This window comes from Gallinula chloropus (genome assembly GCF_964237585.1).
Source record: "Gallinula chloropus genome assembly, chromosome: 5".
In the NCBI taxonomy this organism is placed as follows: Eukaryota; Metazoa; Chordata; class Aves; order Gruiformes; family Rallidae; genus Gallinula; species Gallinula chloropus.
Window position 1 is genome coordinate 74,336,909 of NC_140090.1, and position 12,140 is coordinate 74,349,048.

The following is a 12,140-nucleotide window of genomic DNA, read 5'->3' on the forward strand; positions in this document are numbered from 1 at the left end:
CACCTTTGTGCCTGAGCAGTGTTGTACACTAAGGTCACACACAACCACCGAAATCCCCTCCACAGCCAGTGCCAGCACTGCTGAATTTTAGACTGAATTTAAACTGTTAATAGTTTTTTTCCAGCACAGCTGGACCTTACTAAACATTCCTAGATCTAGAAACAGACAGCAAAGATGTACACTCTCATGCAAACATTCTTGGTTGTTGGCCAGATTTTTGGCCTGATAATACAATTTTAGCAATAACCCAGGCTTTGATAAAGCTTAAGGGACAACAATTCTCTCTGATAAATCAATTATCTCCTTTGATTTCCCATCTCTCTCAAAACATGCTTACAGAAAATACCTAATCTGCTCTCCCCCTCCCTCCCCGAAAAAATTCTTTCTGCCTTAACTCCAACAGGCACCTTACTCAGAGCTACACCAAATTTGGTGGAAGCCCAGTAATCCCCAGCAGTGGCCTTCTGCCTCAGGCACTTAAGGAGTTCCCTTAGAAAGTACAGGAGGGAGCTAACAATGCAGCAGGCTCTTGTGGAAGTGTTGTATGCGCTGCATGGTGGGCAGCAAGCCCTCTGCAAAGGCTCCAGGTGTCTGTCCACACATCTAAAAGGTGGAAGGAATCTGATAATCAGCCCATGCAGTTCATGTCACTTTTGTTCAGTTACGTATGAAGAGGTATCCAAATGCAGAGTAGAACTGCTTAGCCTTTCTCACCTTCAAAATAAACCAGGTTTCTTTTTAGAATCATTTTCATGAACAGAGTAACGCCCAAAAAGACCAATTAGTTTTACTGTCTTTTATTTGACAGGTTTGAAGACACAAGAACACTCAAGATACAATCCAGACAAGTTGTGAACAGCTTCAAACATCAGTGAAATCTGAATTTATCTCGCACAGAGGTGAACAAGACCACAATGGGTTGGGTTTATTATATAGTTTAAGACTATTTCAAGCAGGTGAGTACTGTGACGTTATGCCCAACAACTTTTATACTATTCATCCGCTTAAGCCACTTCATATCATAAATAGGCAGCTTATCTTGGCGATTAAATCTCTGCAATATATAATTAGCCTTCTCATAATAATGCATTAAAACTCCTGTATATAAATATTGGTACATTCATACCAATGTAAACTGCCCTAACCATCACTGCACATTTATCATATCATATTCTAGCACAATTAATCATTCTATCACGATTAGCTGCTAACTTTCAGCCTAGGGTTAAGTAACTCGGACCCAAACTTGCCAAGTTGTTACTTGGAGCAAAACTTCCACCAAGGCTTTCTGCTTTCCCTAAGGATAGCAGGGCTTGCCTTCTCAACATTGAAGTTGCACGATGTCATCCAAAACCCCTACTAAAAAAGAAATGCCCTGCAGGGAATCTCCTGCAAAACTATCAGAATTTCTATTCTAAAAATTACTCACTTCCTAATAAATTTCATAGTAATTTTACAGCCTAGCATCCTTTATCAAGATGGGCATCCACATGCCACTTACAACGTGAAGTTGTTTAACTGGGTTACAGACTACAGACCACAGCATAATACTCTACTTACAATTCTAATTCCTTAGCAAGACAAGCTAATTTTCCATTCTTAGATTTAAGGAGAGCAACGAGGACAGCTGGGAGTTCGTTCAGTAGTTCAGTGCTCTGCAAGGATAAGCTTGAGAGTGCTCTCCTCAGACTGAATAAGGAAGTGCAAAAATACACAAACATCATGTTTTCACAGTAGGGGCATTTCAGCAACAAACCCCTGCTCGGGTCCTGATGGAATCTTACAAAGGGTGAATCAGAAAGGGCAGAGAGTCACTACTGTGCGGGGAACTATGCTGCAGAGAGCTGCAGAAACCACCTTTAGCATCCCCTGCAGACAGGCTGAAAACAGCCTACTTTATTTTATGAATTCTGATTTTTGGGTAGTGGCAGACAGAGACCGGGTCTCAGCACAGCTACAATAAATCAGTGTTGCCTGTCTTTGGAAGGTAGTTTTTTTGGGGTTGTCAGTTGTTCAGGGTTTTTTTTTCTAAGTAGAGAAGTTCCTTAATAAACCCCCAAAACCTAGGGAAGAAGCTGCATATCCAGATCACACAATCTAATTTTTAACTTGGTTTTACAGGAGGATTCATCCATTATTATGATGAACTGTTGGAGACGGAATGGTCATCATCTGAAACAAAGAGATGAAAATCCCAGCAACACACTAGTGCATCTGTGCAATGTGCTTAACTGGTATGACTTGTGTTGCAGGGAAAACGTTGTATTCTCCGACACACCAACATTTCTTTCCTATTATTATAAGATCAGCCTTTTACATTTCATATCTTACCATCTTTAAAAGCCTATAATTACAGAAGCTGATTGAGAAACTATGTTATTTAAAATTAACAGCTGAATGAAATCAACAGAGGCGAAGAGCATTTTTATACAAGAAAATAGCACTGTAGAAAGAAAGAGTCTGTACAATATTTAAATATTGTATATACATAAAATTATATTGTTCATAACTCATCTTAAAGTTTCTCTTGTTTGTAAACCATGGAAAGCAACACACAAAAAAATCCCAGTATTTAGCTTTTAAAGCATTTAGCAGGCAGCAGGAAACCGAATGCTAGCAAGCACACTTTGTAATTATAGAAAGTATCCAGCCAGATACTGTGACTAGCATTCTCCATAGTCCTTTTTTTTTTTTTCTTTAATAAAGCTGAATGCAGAACAGATTTCACATCCAAGTAGGGAATTCTGTAGGAGACACAGAAACTCAATGGCAAAATGCAGTCGACCAGTTCTGCAGCTCTTTACTGTGGCAAAACTCCAGGCTAAACACAGAAAGCTTAAGTGCAGGATTGGAACCTAAAGTAGTGAAAAATTTGATAAAGCTTTCATTTCCCAAAGTGTCAGTAATGGCTTAACTCATGCTCAACTTATTAGACATGATGGTTTAGTTTACAATTAACATTGCAAAGTTTAAAAAATGTAATGAATTCCAGCAGGTAATCAAGCAGCTCTGTATAAATGCTCTGAGAGTGCCAGCATTTTAGGATGATTCTGTGTCAGTATCAGTTTGCCAGCTTGGAGTGGGATTTGGATTTGAATTTGAAGCTGTCAGTTCATGGCAGGTATAGGCTCTGGGTTTCAGCAGTTACCCACCTGTAGCATTTTGCAAAATAAAAACTGTTCTTGTGGCAGAAAAAAAATTCCAGGTGAACAGAAAGCATTTCCAGAAAGCCATCATTTGGGAAACAAGATGCTACAATGACTATCATGGTATTTCACCTGCTCTAGAGCTGTGTGCTCACAGCTGGGGAAGGAATGCTTTCATTAATGCTATCTGCAGCTTCACTCTCTTGGCTTCTGCCTTCCACTTTACTGGCCATTTGACTCAACTCAGAAACATACTTTACTCAATTAAAATGTTTGCTACTAATATATTACAGTACTTTTGATCTGGACATTTTCTCTCTTTTAAAATGTTTAAATTTTCCTGGACAGCAATCACCTAACTGTACTTTCAAAATCTTTACATGGGGTTAACAAGAAAATTATTATCACTTGGAGAAGTGCCTGATAAACCAGATGGGGCAGAGGGACCTCAACAAGCTGGAGAAACGTCTAGACAGGAACCTCACAGTTCAACAAAGGGAAGTGCAAAGCACTGCACCTGGGGAAGGACAGCCCTGCACACCAGTATATGTCATGGGCCAAATGGCTGGGAAGCAGCTTAGCAGATGATGTCAGGATCTGGGTAGACACAAGCTCAGGGGATGCTAGGAATGTGTATCAATGCTGAACAGAAGACAATAAGGAAGATGGAACTAGATTTTCAGAGGTATTCAGTGCAGGAACAAGAGGCAATGGTCACAGATTGAAACTCAGTATAATCCTTTTAAACATAACAAAAAGCTTTCTTGCACTGAGGGTTGTGAAATACTGGAACAGGCTGCCCAGAGGCATTTAGGCATCTCCATCTGTACTGATATTCAAAACTGGACAGAGTACCCATCCTGCTGACACGGCTGAGCGCTGAGACATTGGACCAGACAGTCAACAGATGCTGCTTCCAACCTCAGCTATTATGTGATTCTATGATTTCAGATGGAGAATAATAAGTTTAGAAGGCCCAGAGAGGGAAATAGCTTTGTTCTTAACAATTTTCCAAAGCATAATGAGGGTAACACTGGCTATTTAATCCACCAGCTAGTTCTGAGAGCACTGACAATAAAGGCCTTATTTTCAAACTGGAGCAATCAATATTAGACGCCTAATATATATATATTTCTCATAAATCTAATTTTAGGGATTTCTGAGGATTTTCTTTTCAGTGGGATCTCAGAATTTAAGAAACTCAGTTCCCATTTCTTTAAGGCATTGATAATCAGCACTTAAAATTTTGAAAGCAGGGGCCAAAATCAAGAAGAACACTCTAGACTACTCTGTTCCCACTGCCAGAGGATGGTGCTGTTTAAAGAGATACCCTACACAGATAGACCCCCACTACAACAACCACAGGGGTTAGTGAGTTTTCTTGGGAGGAAGAGGAAGAAGAACAAGGCAAAGAGATTATGATTTTATATCTTTTTATCTAATCTTCAGGACCCAACAATAGTCAGTATTTACTTAATAAAGGTAGATCTTTAAGCATGCTTGAGTAACTTGGGAACTTTTACTACCTCTGGAACTTTTGCTCCCAACACTTTCTAAAGGGTCTTTCAAAATGCAGTCTTTGGTCATCAAAGGGCACAAACATGACACACCCCACCTTACTAGCTGTTCTCATATAGCCTGCTGAAATTCAGGTTGATTACATGACACATGGAAGTCAAAAAATGGACTAGTGGAAGATCAGTCTCACAAACAGGCTGTGGTGGGGGAAATGGGTTGTTAATAGTTTAAGAAATCAATACCAACTTTGACACTTTTAGAGGTGGCAACATCAATGGCCATGGCTTTGATTTCAGTGTCCCCAAACTGCATAAGTGTTTTGATCTCCCGCCGGTTCGGCACTGAAGCATCAGTTCCCGTGAGATCCAAGCGAAGGGTGCCGCACTTTTTCACTCCAGATTCGGTGATGAAGCTGACGTTATCTTGTTCTGAGCTATAGATATTGATCACTATTACTAACTGAGAAGGTTTGGCAGGTGTGTAACTGCGTGTCACAGTTTCTCCGAGGGCTACAGATTGATCGGCTGAGATAAATTTGTCAAAGACATCAGTGCACCAGCGTGTGCCATCTTTGATGAGAAGCTTCTCTGGGGGATGCTTCCCTTCCACAAAGCGATTGAGCACACCCACACCGTAGGTGAGAGGGGAGCGCCGCACTTTGATGACAGCAGGGTCTAGACCGAAGAGAACAGCTCCCTTGAGGATAGTGAGCCCCACGTCCTGAGGAATGATGACTCGACATCTCGAACCAAAAGCGCTCTGGACGGCTTGTTGGAGTAAGGGGGATTCAGCGAAGCCACCCACCAGGAACAGAAACTTGACGTTGGTGACTTCTGGCTTATCAAACACATCACCTGAACAGAAAGAGAGCCCATTCAATAGGGGGAAAAAAAATCCACTGTGGCAAGGCAACGCAGGTGCAACTCCTGATGTCTGACTGCACTGTCACACATGCTACAAGATCTGAAACCCCCACATCCGTGCCCACACTGCCATTCTCTTTCATACTCTATTTCATTGTGAATGGAAACTTACCTCAAACCATACATTATCTCTTAACTGGCATTCAAATCAGAATTTTTATTTAGATTCTACCAGTAAAGGTAGATACAGATTTCTTGCAAAGAAATCCTGCCAGTCACATTAGGGACTCCAACTATCAGTGAGATATCCTCAAATCTGGTTCAGGTACTCTTTACTGCATTCCAGATAAGTCAGCCAGCCCATTTTAAATTCACTTACTATTTCTGACCCTAACATCTTAACCACAATACGTACCATCTGCAAAAATAATACCTCCATATATTTTTACAGATGTTCCTTCTTAGCTTAAGGCCACACCCCCCACTTTAAAGAAAATCATACAGTTCAGTTGTAGGCTCACCCTTAGTTCAAATAACTGAGACAGCATAACCAAGGTATCTGCCACAACTATTGTGTTTAGATCTCTACCTCCCTGCTCACGTAAAAGCTGGTCTAAGCAATGACCTCTCAAAATTCATCTAATAATTCTGCATGTATAGCGAGTAAAGCTGGATGTTCCACTCCAAATACAGTTCAATTAGTGCTCTGTAATGTGTAGAACAGCAATACTTCACTCAGTACTTATATTATAATCGATACAAATCCAATCTTCCACCAGGAAGACTTTAAGGAATAAATTTCCCAATAAGCCTATGTCACTTTCCATTACTGGATAAATAAATTCAGTGCTGCTTAAGCTGTGCCTCAAGTACTTTTAACATGATGCATCATTTATTATTTGTGTTTTAGAGATGTCAGTGATTTGGATGGTCATGAACAAATGTGACTTTATAAGTCCTTCCACTGAGGAAAAATAAACTAGAGCTCTTAATAATGGGAATAATCAGAGTTACATCTCTGGCATTATTTAGTTGTTGCCTGAAACAGGAAAGAAAAAAAACCCAAAGTGAGTCAGTGCATTTCAGCCTTCTGAATGCTTGCAGCCCTGGAAGTACAGACAAACTGAAGCTTATGCAGTACCAGGACTGAATCACACTCAATAACTAGTACTAGAACCAGGCAGGAAGATGTGCTATGATGATGTCCCTTACTTTTATTATTTTCCTAACTACCTTGCAGAGAACAAGAATGAGAAATAAATTTCTTGCCCACACTGAGTGCACACTAGGGCAGTTGTTTGACTTTCATTCCAATTATAGGTTTGAAACACGTAAGCAAAGCTGCAGTTTCAGCTCAGCTGGGAAGCAGAATTACACACAGATACGTACTAAGGTGCTGAACAATCTGGTCGATCGTAGGTTTGAAAAGAGCGTTCATTGCATCTGGGCTCATCCTCAGCATTCCCTGGGAGGACCACTTCACAAAGTCCACACTGGAAAAGAACAGTTAGAAAGGACATTAGAACATTACAGCTGAGCTGTAAGAAACAGCAAGCACTCACAGGGCACACTAAATAAATAAATGAATGAATTTAGGGAATCTGCATGCATTTTGCTTGGAAGTGCCTTGCCTCACCCTAGTCCCACACTAACTACAGCAATGTAAAATTTTGAGTGAGAATTGTTATTTTTGCTTCTCTAATTGTTGTTTTCTTTGCCTGATTGCCTTCTGTGGCATTACCAATGCTCAGATGCTTTCTAAAACAGCTGGCAGTCACTCCAGTGCTCGCTCATCTGAAACAGCACTGATTCATCCCCAGAAGGGCAACATTTAGATTATAGCAGTAGCAGGCCAAAGCCACTGGAAACACACAAGGAAAACAAGCAAGGAGGGGAAGCCTCAGGAGGCTGAAGGGCGCACAGCATTTTTAACGAGGCATGACATTCGTTAAGTGAATACAGGCATTATGTTATTCCATCACCGAAACACATCCATATAGCCCAGTAATCTCCTTTTCATTCATGCACATTATATTCCCCCTTTATAGTCTTTCTATCCTGTTATCCAATTAGTTTCATTTAAGTTGAAGGGAACATTTAGCATTCCTTCTAAGTTTCACTATCAAGACAATTAATATGGAGATGGTTTTGTGAGGGGGAATATTTCCAGAAAGTCTGAATGACTTCAGACCCTCAGTCTCATGTAGGAATTGACTCCAAGCTGGACTACAAGTCATTTAGGCTTAAAGTCCTTTTGCCAATAACTGTAGGAATTGCTGTAGGATTTTCAGCCTGTGTGCTACATTCAACATTCACTGGATTAAAAAACACAGAAAGAGGCCAAGGTATGGGTACTAAATATCAAGTCTTCTGCTCTCAGGTCCCAAGCATTCTGCCCCAGATTCACAGGCCCTCCTGTTCACTCTCTTTGATGCAATTAATCTCCAGGTGTCCTGTAGTACACAACTTCAAAAGATGCAAAATGCTCATTTCTACTTTCTCCTCACTTCCTCTTATGTAGCAGCAGCCCATGATCTTGTTATTTACAATCTTGCAATCTCACATACTTGCAATCACGGACTAAAATCTCTGCAGGGATTTATATCTCTCCATCTACTGAGCAAAAGGATCTAACTAGCATACCAAGAGAAAAGAAACCTGCCATCACTTCAAAAGAAGAATGCTTTCCTCTTGCAGAGCTCTGTGCAATAGTGCATGTTTTCACAAATACATTTGCACATCTCACTCCCAGTGCCCAAGCCACTAAAACTTAAGGTTGTAGGGAAGTAACTTTTGGACATCAAATTTTGTATTTGATCTGACCTTCCTCATCCTGTATCTTGTACAGAAAAGCTCTTGCAAGAGATAGATCAGAACTTTTCATTCTGGAAACTGCACTTCAGGCAATCCCAATTTCTCATCCTTATATTACATTTTTACATTATTGTCTTTCAGTCTACGTGTAATTAGGCTATTTTAATTATTTGTCTTTGCTATCAGTAGTTAATTCTGCATCCATTTGGGGTCAGTTGTCTACTCACTTGCTTTTCCTCAAGGCATGCTCTACACTGTGGCCTCGAAACTTCTTGTAGTAGTCAATGAAGGAGAAAGGCAGAGTGATGTTTAGTGGATTGGTCCTGTCTGGAGCTGCTGCCCGCTTACGGGACTCAAATGCTATCATGAGATCTACCCAGGCAGCAGGACGCTTGATTTTAAATTGCTCAATAAAATCTTCTCCAAATATTTTACACAGGAGCTTTTCAAATTCGTAGTCCACACCTAGAGAACCATATGGGCCACCTGAATTTCAAACAAAACACAGCTTTAATATTCTGAACTGTTCATTAGATTTCAAGTTGACCAAATACATGTCAGATTGACACTACTAGGAGGTCTTCAGAAAGAGGTATCTTTTCTAACACAGAACATAATCTTACCTTTGCTTCATCTTTACTCCTATACCATCATAGCCACTGTAATATTATCACCATAAAACAGAAACACTTTTATTAGAAGCAAAGGAAATCGCCTTCTATTCACACATGAGAAGGTGAGAGTTGAATTCATAGTCAGTAGACAGAGTCTTTTTGCTCTTACTACGTTGTTTCCTGAGATTGTCTTACAGTCACAGAGAGTGAGAACATTTGGTGATGAACCATACAGATGAAGACTAACTCAGTATGGAGACACAGGAACTAGAATAGGCTGTCTCATGTGGGAACACCTTAGTCACGAGACAAAGTCAAAGAGGATCCAGAGTTCAGGATGGGAATACCATTCAAGGAATTGCACTTTACGTCTTTGTTGCAGACCAATCATGGTGCGTTTTTCCCAGGTGATTGTAGATCGTCCTTGTTACACTGTCTGAGATTACTGGAACATATCAGCTGCTCCTTAAATCTAGGGGAACTTCTGTTCTGCCAACAGTGACTTTACAAGAATCATGTTATGACACTCAGCTATTCGTATCTCCACAGTAATCTCCTAATTGCTGGACAGAGCAATACACAGGTGACCTCTCAAAGGATAGAAAGATGACAACTACTAGCACAAGTCAGACCAGGACTACAGCACGAGATCATGGCCTGAATGGGAGTGAATAACAGAGGATATGGCAATTCCTTAACCATCCAACGTAAGGATTATTATCCCAAAGAATCAGAAGAGTTAAGTGAATTAGCCTTGTCTGCTGACCAGCAGCTAGGTTATACTAATTATTAATGTTGATCTTATTTCAGGAAGAACTGTCAGTGAGACATACCAGTAATAAAGGCACACATTTCCCTCACTGACAAGTAAAAATATTGCATAAATAAAGCAAGCAGTGGAAGTGACATTACCTGTTGCCTTGTATAGCTCTTTAAGATGTCCTTCAGGAAGCCTGATCTGATGGACAGTCATATCCACTGTGCCTCCTCCACTATCAACAACGATGTAACGGTCACCTAGGTTTCCAAAGGAATAAGTAAATGACATATACATTTTATTATCATAACAGCATCTTGCAAAGAGAAGTTCTAAGAAGCATTATGACCATGACTGGTAACGACTTACAGAAAGTCATGAATGTCTATGATGAAGACTTGATCTTTTTTAGTAATTATAACTCAATGATTGACAATAAATATTACAACTGGATGTCACAAGCTATTGATTTAGCACAGATGAAAAGTGGTTTAGTAGATTTGCTCATGCTGCTAGTGTACATTCTAGTAGGTTACCAGATTAATACTATGACATACTTACAAGGCCTATTCTAAGAAAAATATTCTGGTTGCATTTTAGCACCTTGATTCCTTTCTACTATCTCTTTAATAAACTGCATTTATAATCACTAAGAGAACAATGTGATGCTGCACATTTGTGGGGAACACAAGGTCTGCCTGCAGTACAAAACCAGTGAGAGCAAAGTTGATTCAAGAAAGGACACTACCTTCCTCCAGTTCAGACCATATCTCTCCTATGACATTCTCCACCAAAAAGGTACGACTCTGCCGGTTACGACGGACGTGTTCCTTAGCTAGGCATTGACAGAGAAAAGAAATTACTGAGAGTCAGAAAGCCTGAAGAAATTGATACCATAAGGTGCAGAAAACAAGTGCAAGCAAGCTGTCAGATCCATCCATACCACTTCTGAACAAAACAAACGAGCAAAAATCATTGCCTAAGAACCGGGAATGTTCCTAGAAAGAAGGGGTTTTATTTTCAGACACTCTGATCTTTCTTAATACCGGCTGCATTAAAAGCAATAACCTGAGGTGAAAGCTACAGATCTCTCTCTTTAATGCACCCTGGTTCTTAAAGCGCCGCCTGGCACAGCGCGGGCCTGCAGCCAGCCGTGCTGGGCGAAGCTCTGCCGGCAGGCGGCAGCCCCGGCCCGCTGCCAGGCCCAGGCAGGCTGCTGCCAGGCCCGGGAGGCCCGCTGCCAGGCCCACCCGTGCTGAGGGGGAGGCGAACCCACGGCTCCGGAAGGCGCTGCTCATTTTGGGAGCTCAGGCAAGCGCGGCCCCAGAGCCGTTCGGGCTGTCGGGCTGTCTCAAAACAAGCAGGAAAAAGCGCTGGTGCTCAGATTTAGAGCTTCTTAAAGACCACAGACCCTCAGAACATTTTAAACATATGCCAGTTAAAAATTCAGCATAATCCAGCACTACTACAGTAACAATAAGTTAATTTATAAGAATTAATTGCTACTTAGTTAAAAGATGCAGAACAGACTGAAGAGTACTGAGAGCCTTTATGATAATGCTTCATAATTAACACCTAGAACCAATCAAAAAAACATTCCCTGTGTAACCTTCAGTGACCTTCAAAGGCACTTCTGTGAATCACTACAGGAGAGGCACCCTGATATGCATGAAAATATCATTCTTGCAGAAAATAGCCGCGTGCAGATCACTGAATGCCTTTTGCCTCTTGTTTCTGTAGTGCCTATCATCAGCGAGAGACCCATGGCTGCACTTACACCCTCCCCATAAAGACCCCATAAATGCAGACAAGCCGTGTCAGCCTCGCTGCACCGACTCAGCAGCATACAGCTTGAATGCTGAGGCATTCCATGATAGAGCGAGCACTAGGTGCAAGTAAGGGCCTGACATGGAGCCCACAGAAGTCCTTTCATTCACTCCCATGGGCTAGAAGTGAACACAGGAGCCAGTCTTTGATTACAGCTGAAGTAAGGTTATCCTGGCTCCTATGAACAGTACAAGTTTTGTTTTGACTTCACAGCAATAATATGGTCCTTGGAGTGCTTCTCTCTGTTTATATTTAAAGGGTTTTTCTCCTTAATCTGTTGTCAGCTTGTCTTGGGTGACTGCCATGCCTTTATGAAATTTTAATTCTACCCCAAATTAATTCACTCCAAACTTTGTTTTCATTAATTTTGACATGAAACCTTTCTCATCCCCAATAGCTTTTACCATACAAAGTCAAGAAGGAGAATGGTACCCCCTTATCCATGTATAAGCCCGTTAGAAGAAATGCACGATCTACCAGATTCTGCACAGCTTCAAAACTTTAACCAAAAAGATAAACTTTTTTCTTCGGTTATTTTCCCAGAAGCAAATCCCTGCGTAGCCTGAATGTGAGTTCATGTAAAATTCCATGGAATTGGAAT

The 12,140-nt window shown here is 40.9% G+C and overlaps 1 protein-coding gene across 1 annotated transcript in view; it reads right to left on the minus strand.

The window, feature by feature from the left end:
• Positions 1-4,883: 4,883 nt before the first annotated feature.
• HSPA12A (heat shock protein family A (Hsp70) member 12A) overlaps positions 4,884-12,140 on the minus strand; it is a gene marked incomplete at both ends in the record, with an annotated part of 55,222 nt that continues 47,965 nt past the window's right edge. Inside the window, 5 exons of the mRNA XM_084264646.1 lie at positions 4,884-5,518; positions 6,917-7,020; positions 8,569-8,827; positions 9,868-9,972; positions 10,461-10,547. Coding sequence (XP_084120772.1) covers positions 4,884-5,518; positions 6,917-7,020; positions 8,569-8,827; positions 9,868-9,972; positions 10,461-10,547 — 1,190 coding nt within the window. The remainder of the gene's footprint in view (positions 5,519-6,916; positions 7,021-8,568; positions 8,828-9,867; positions 9,973-10,460; positions 10,548-12,140) is intronic.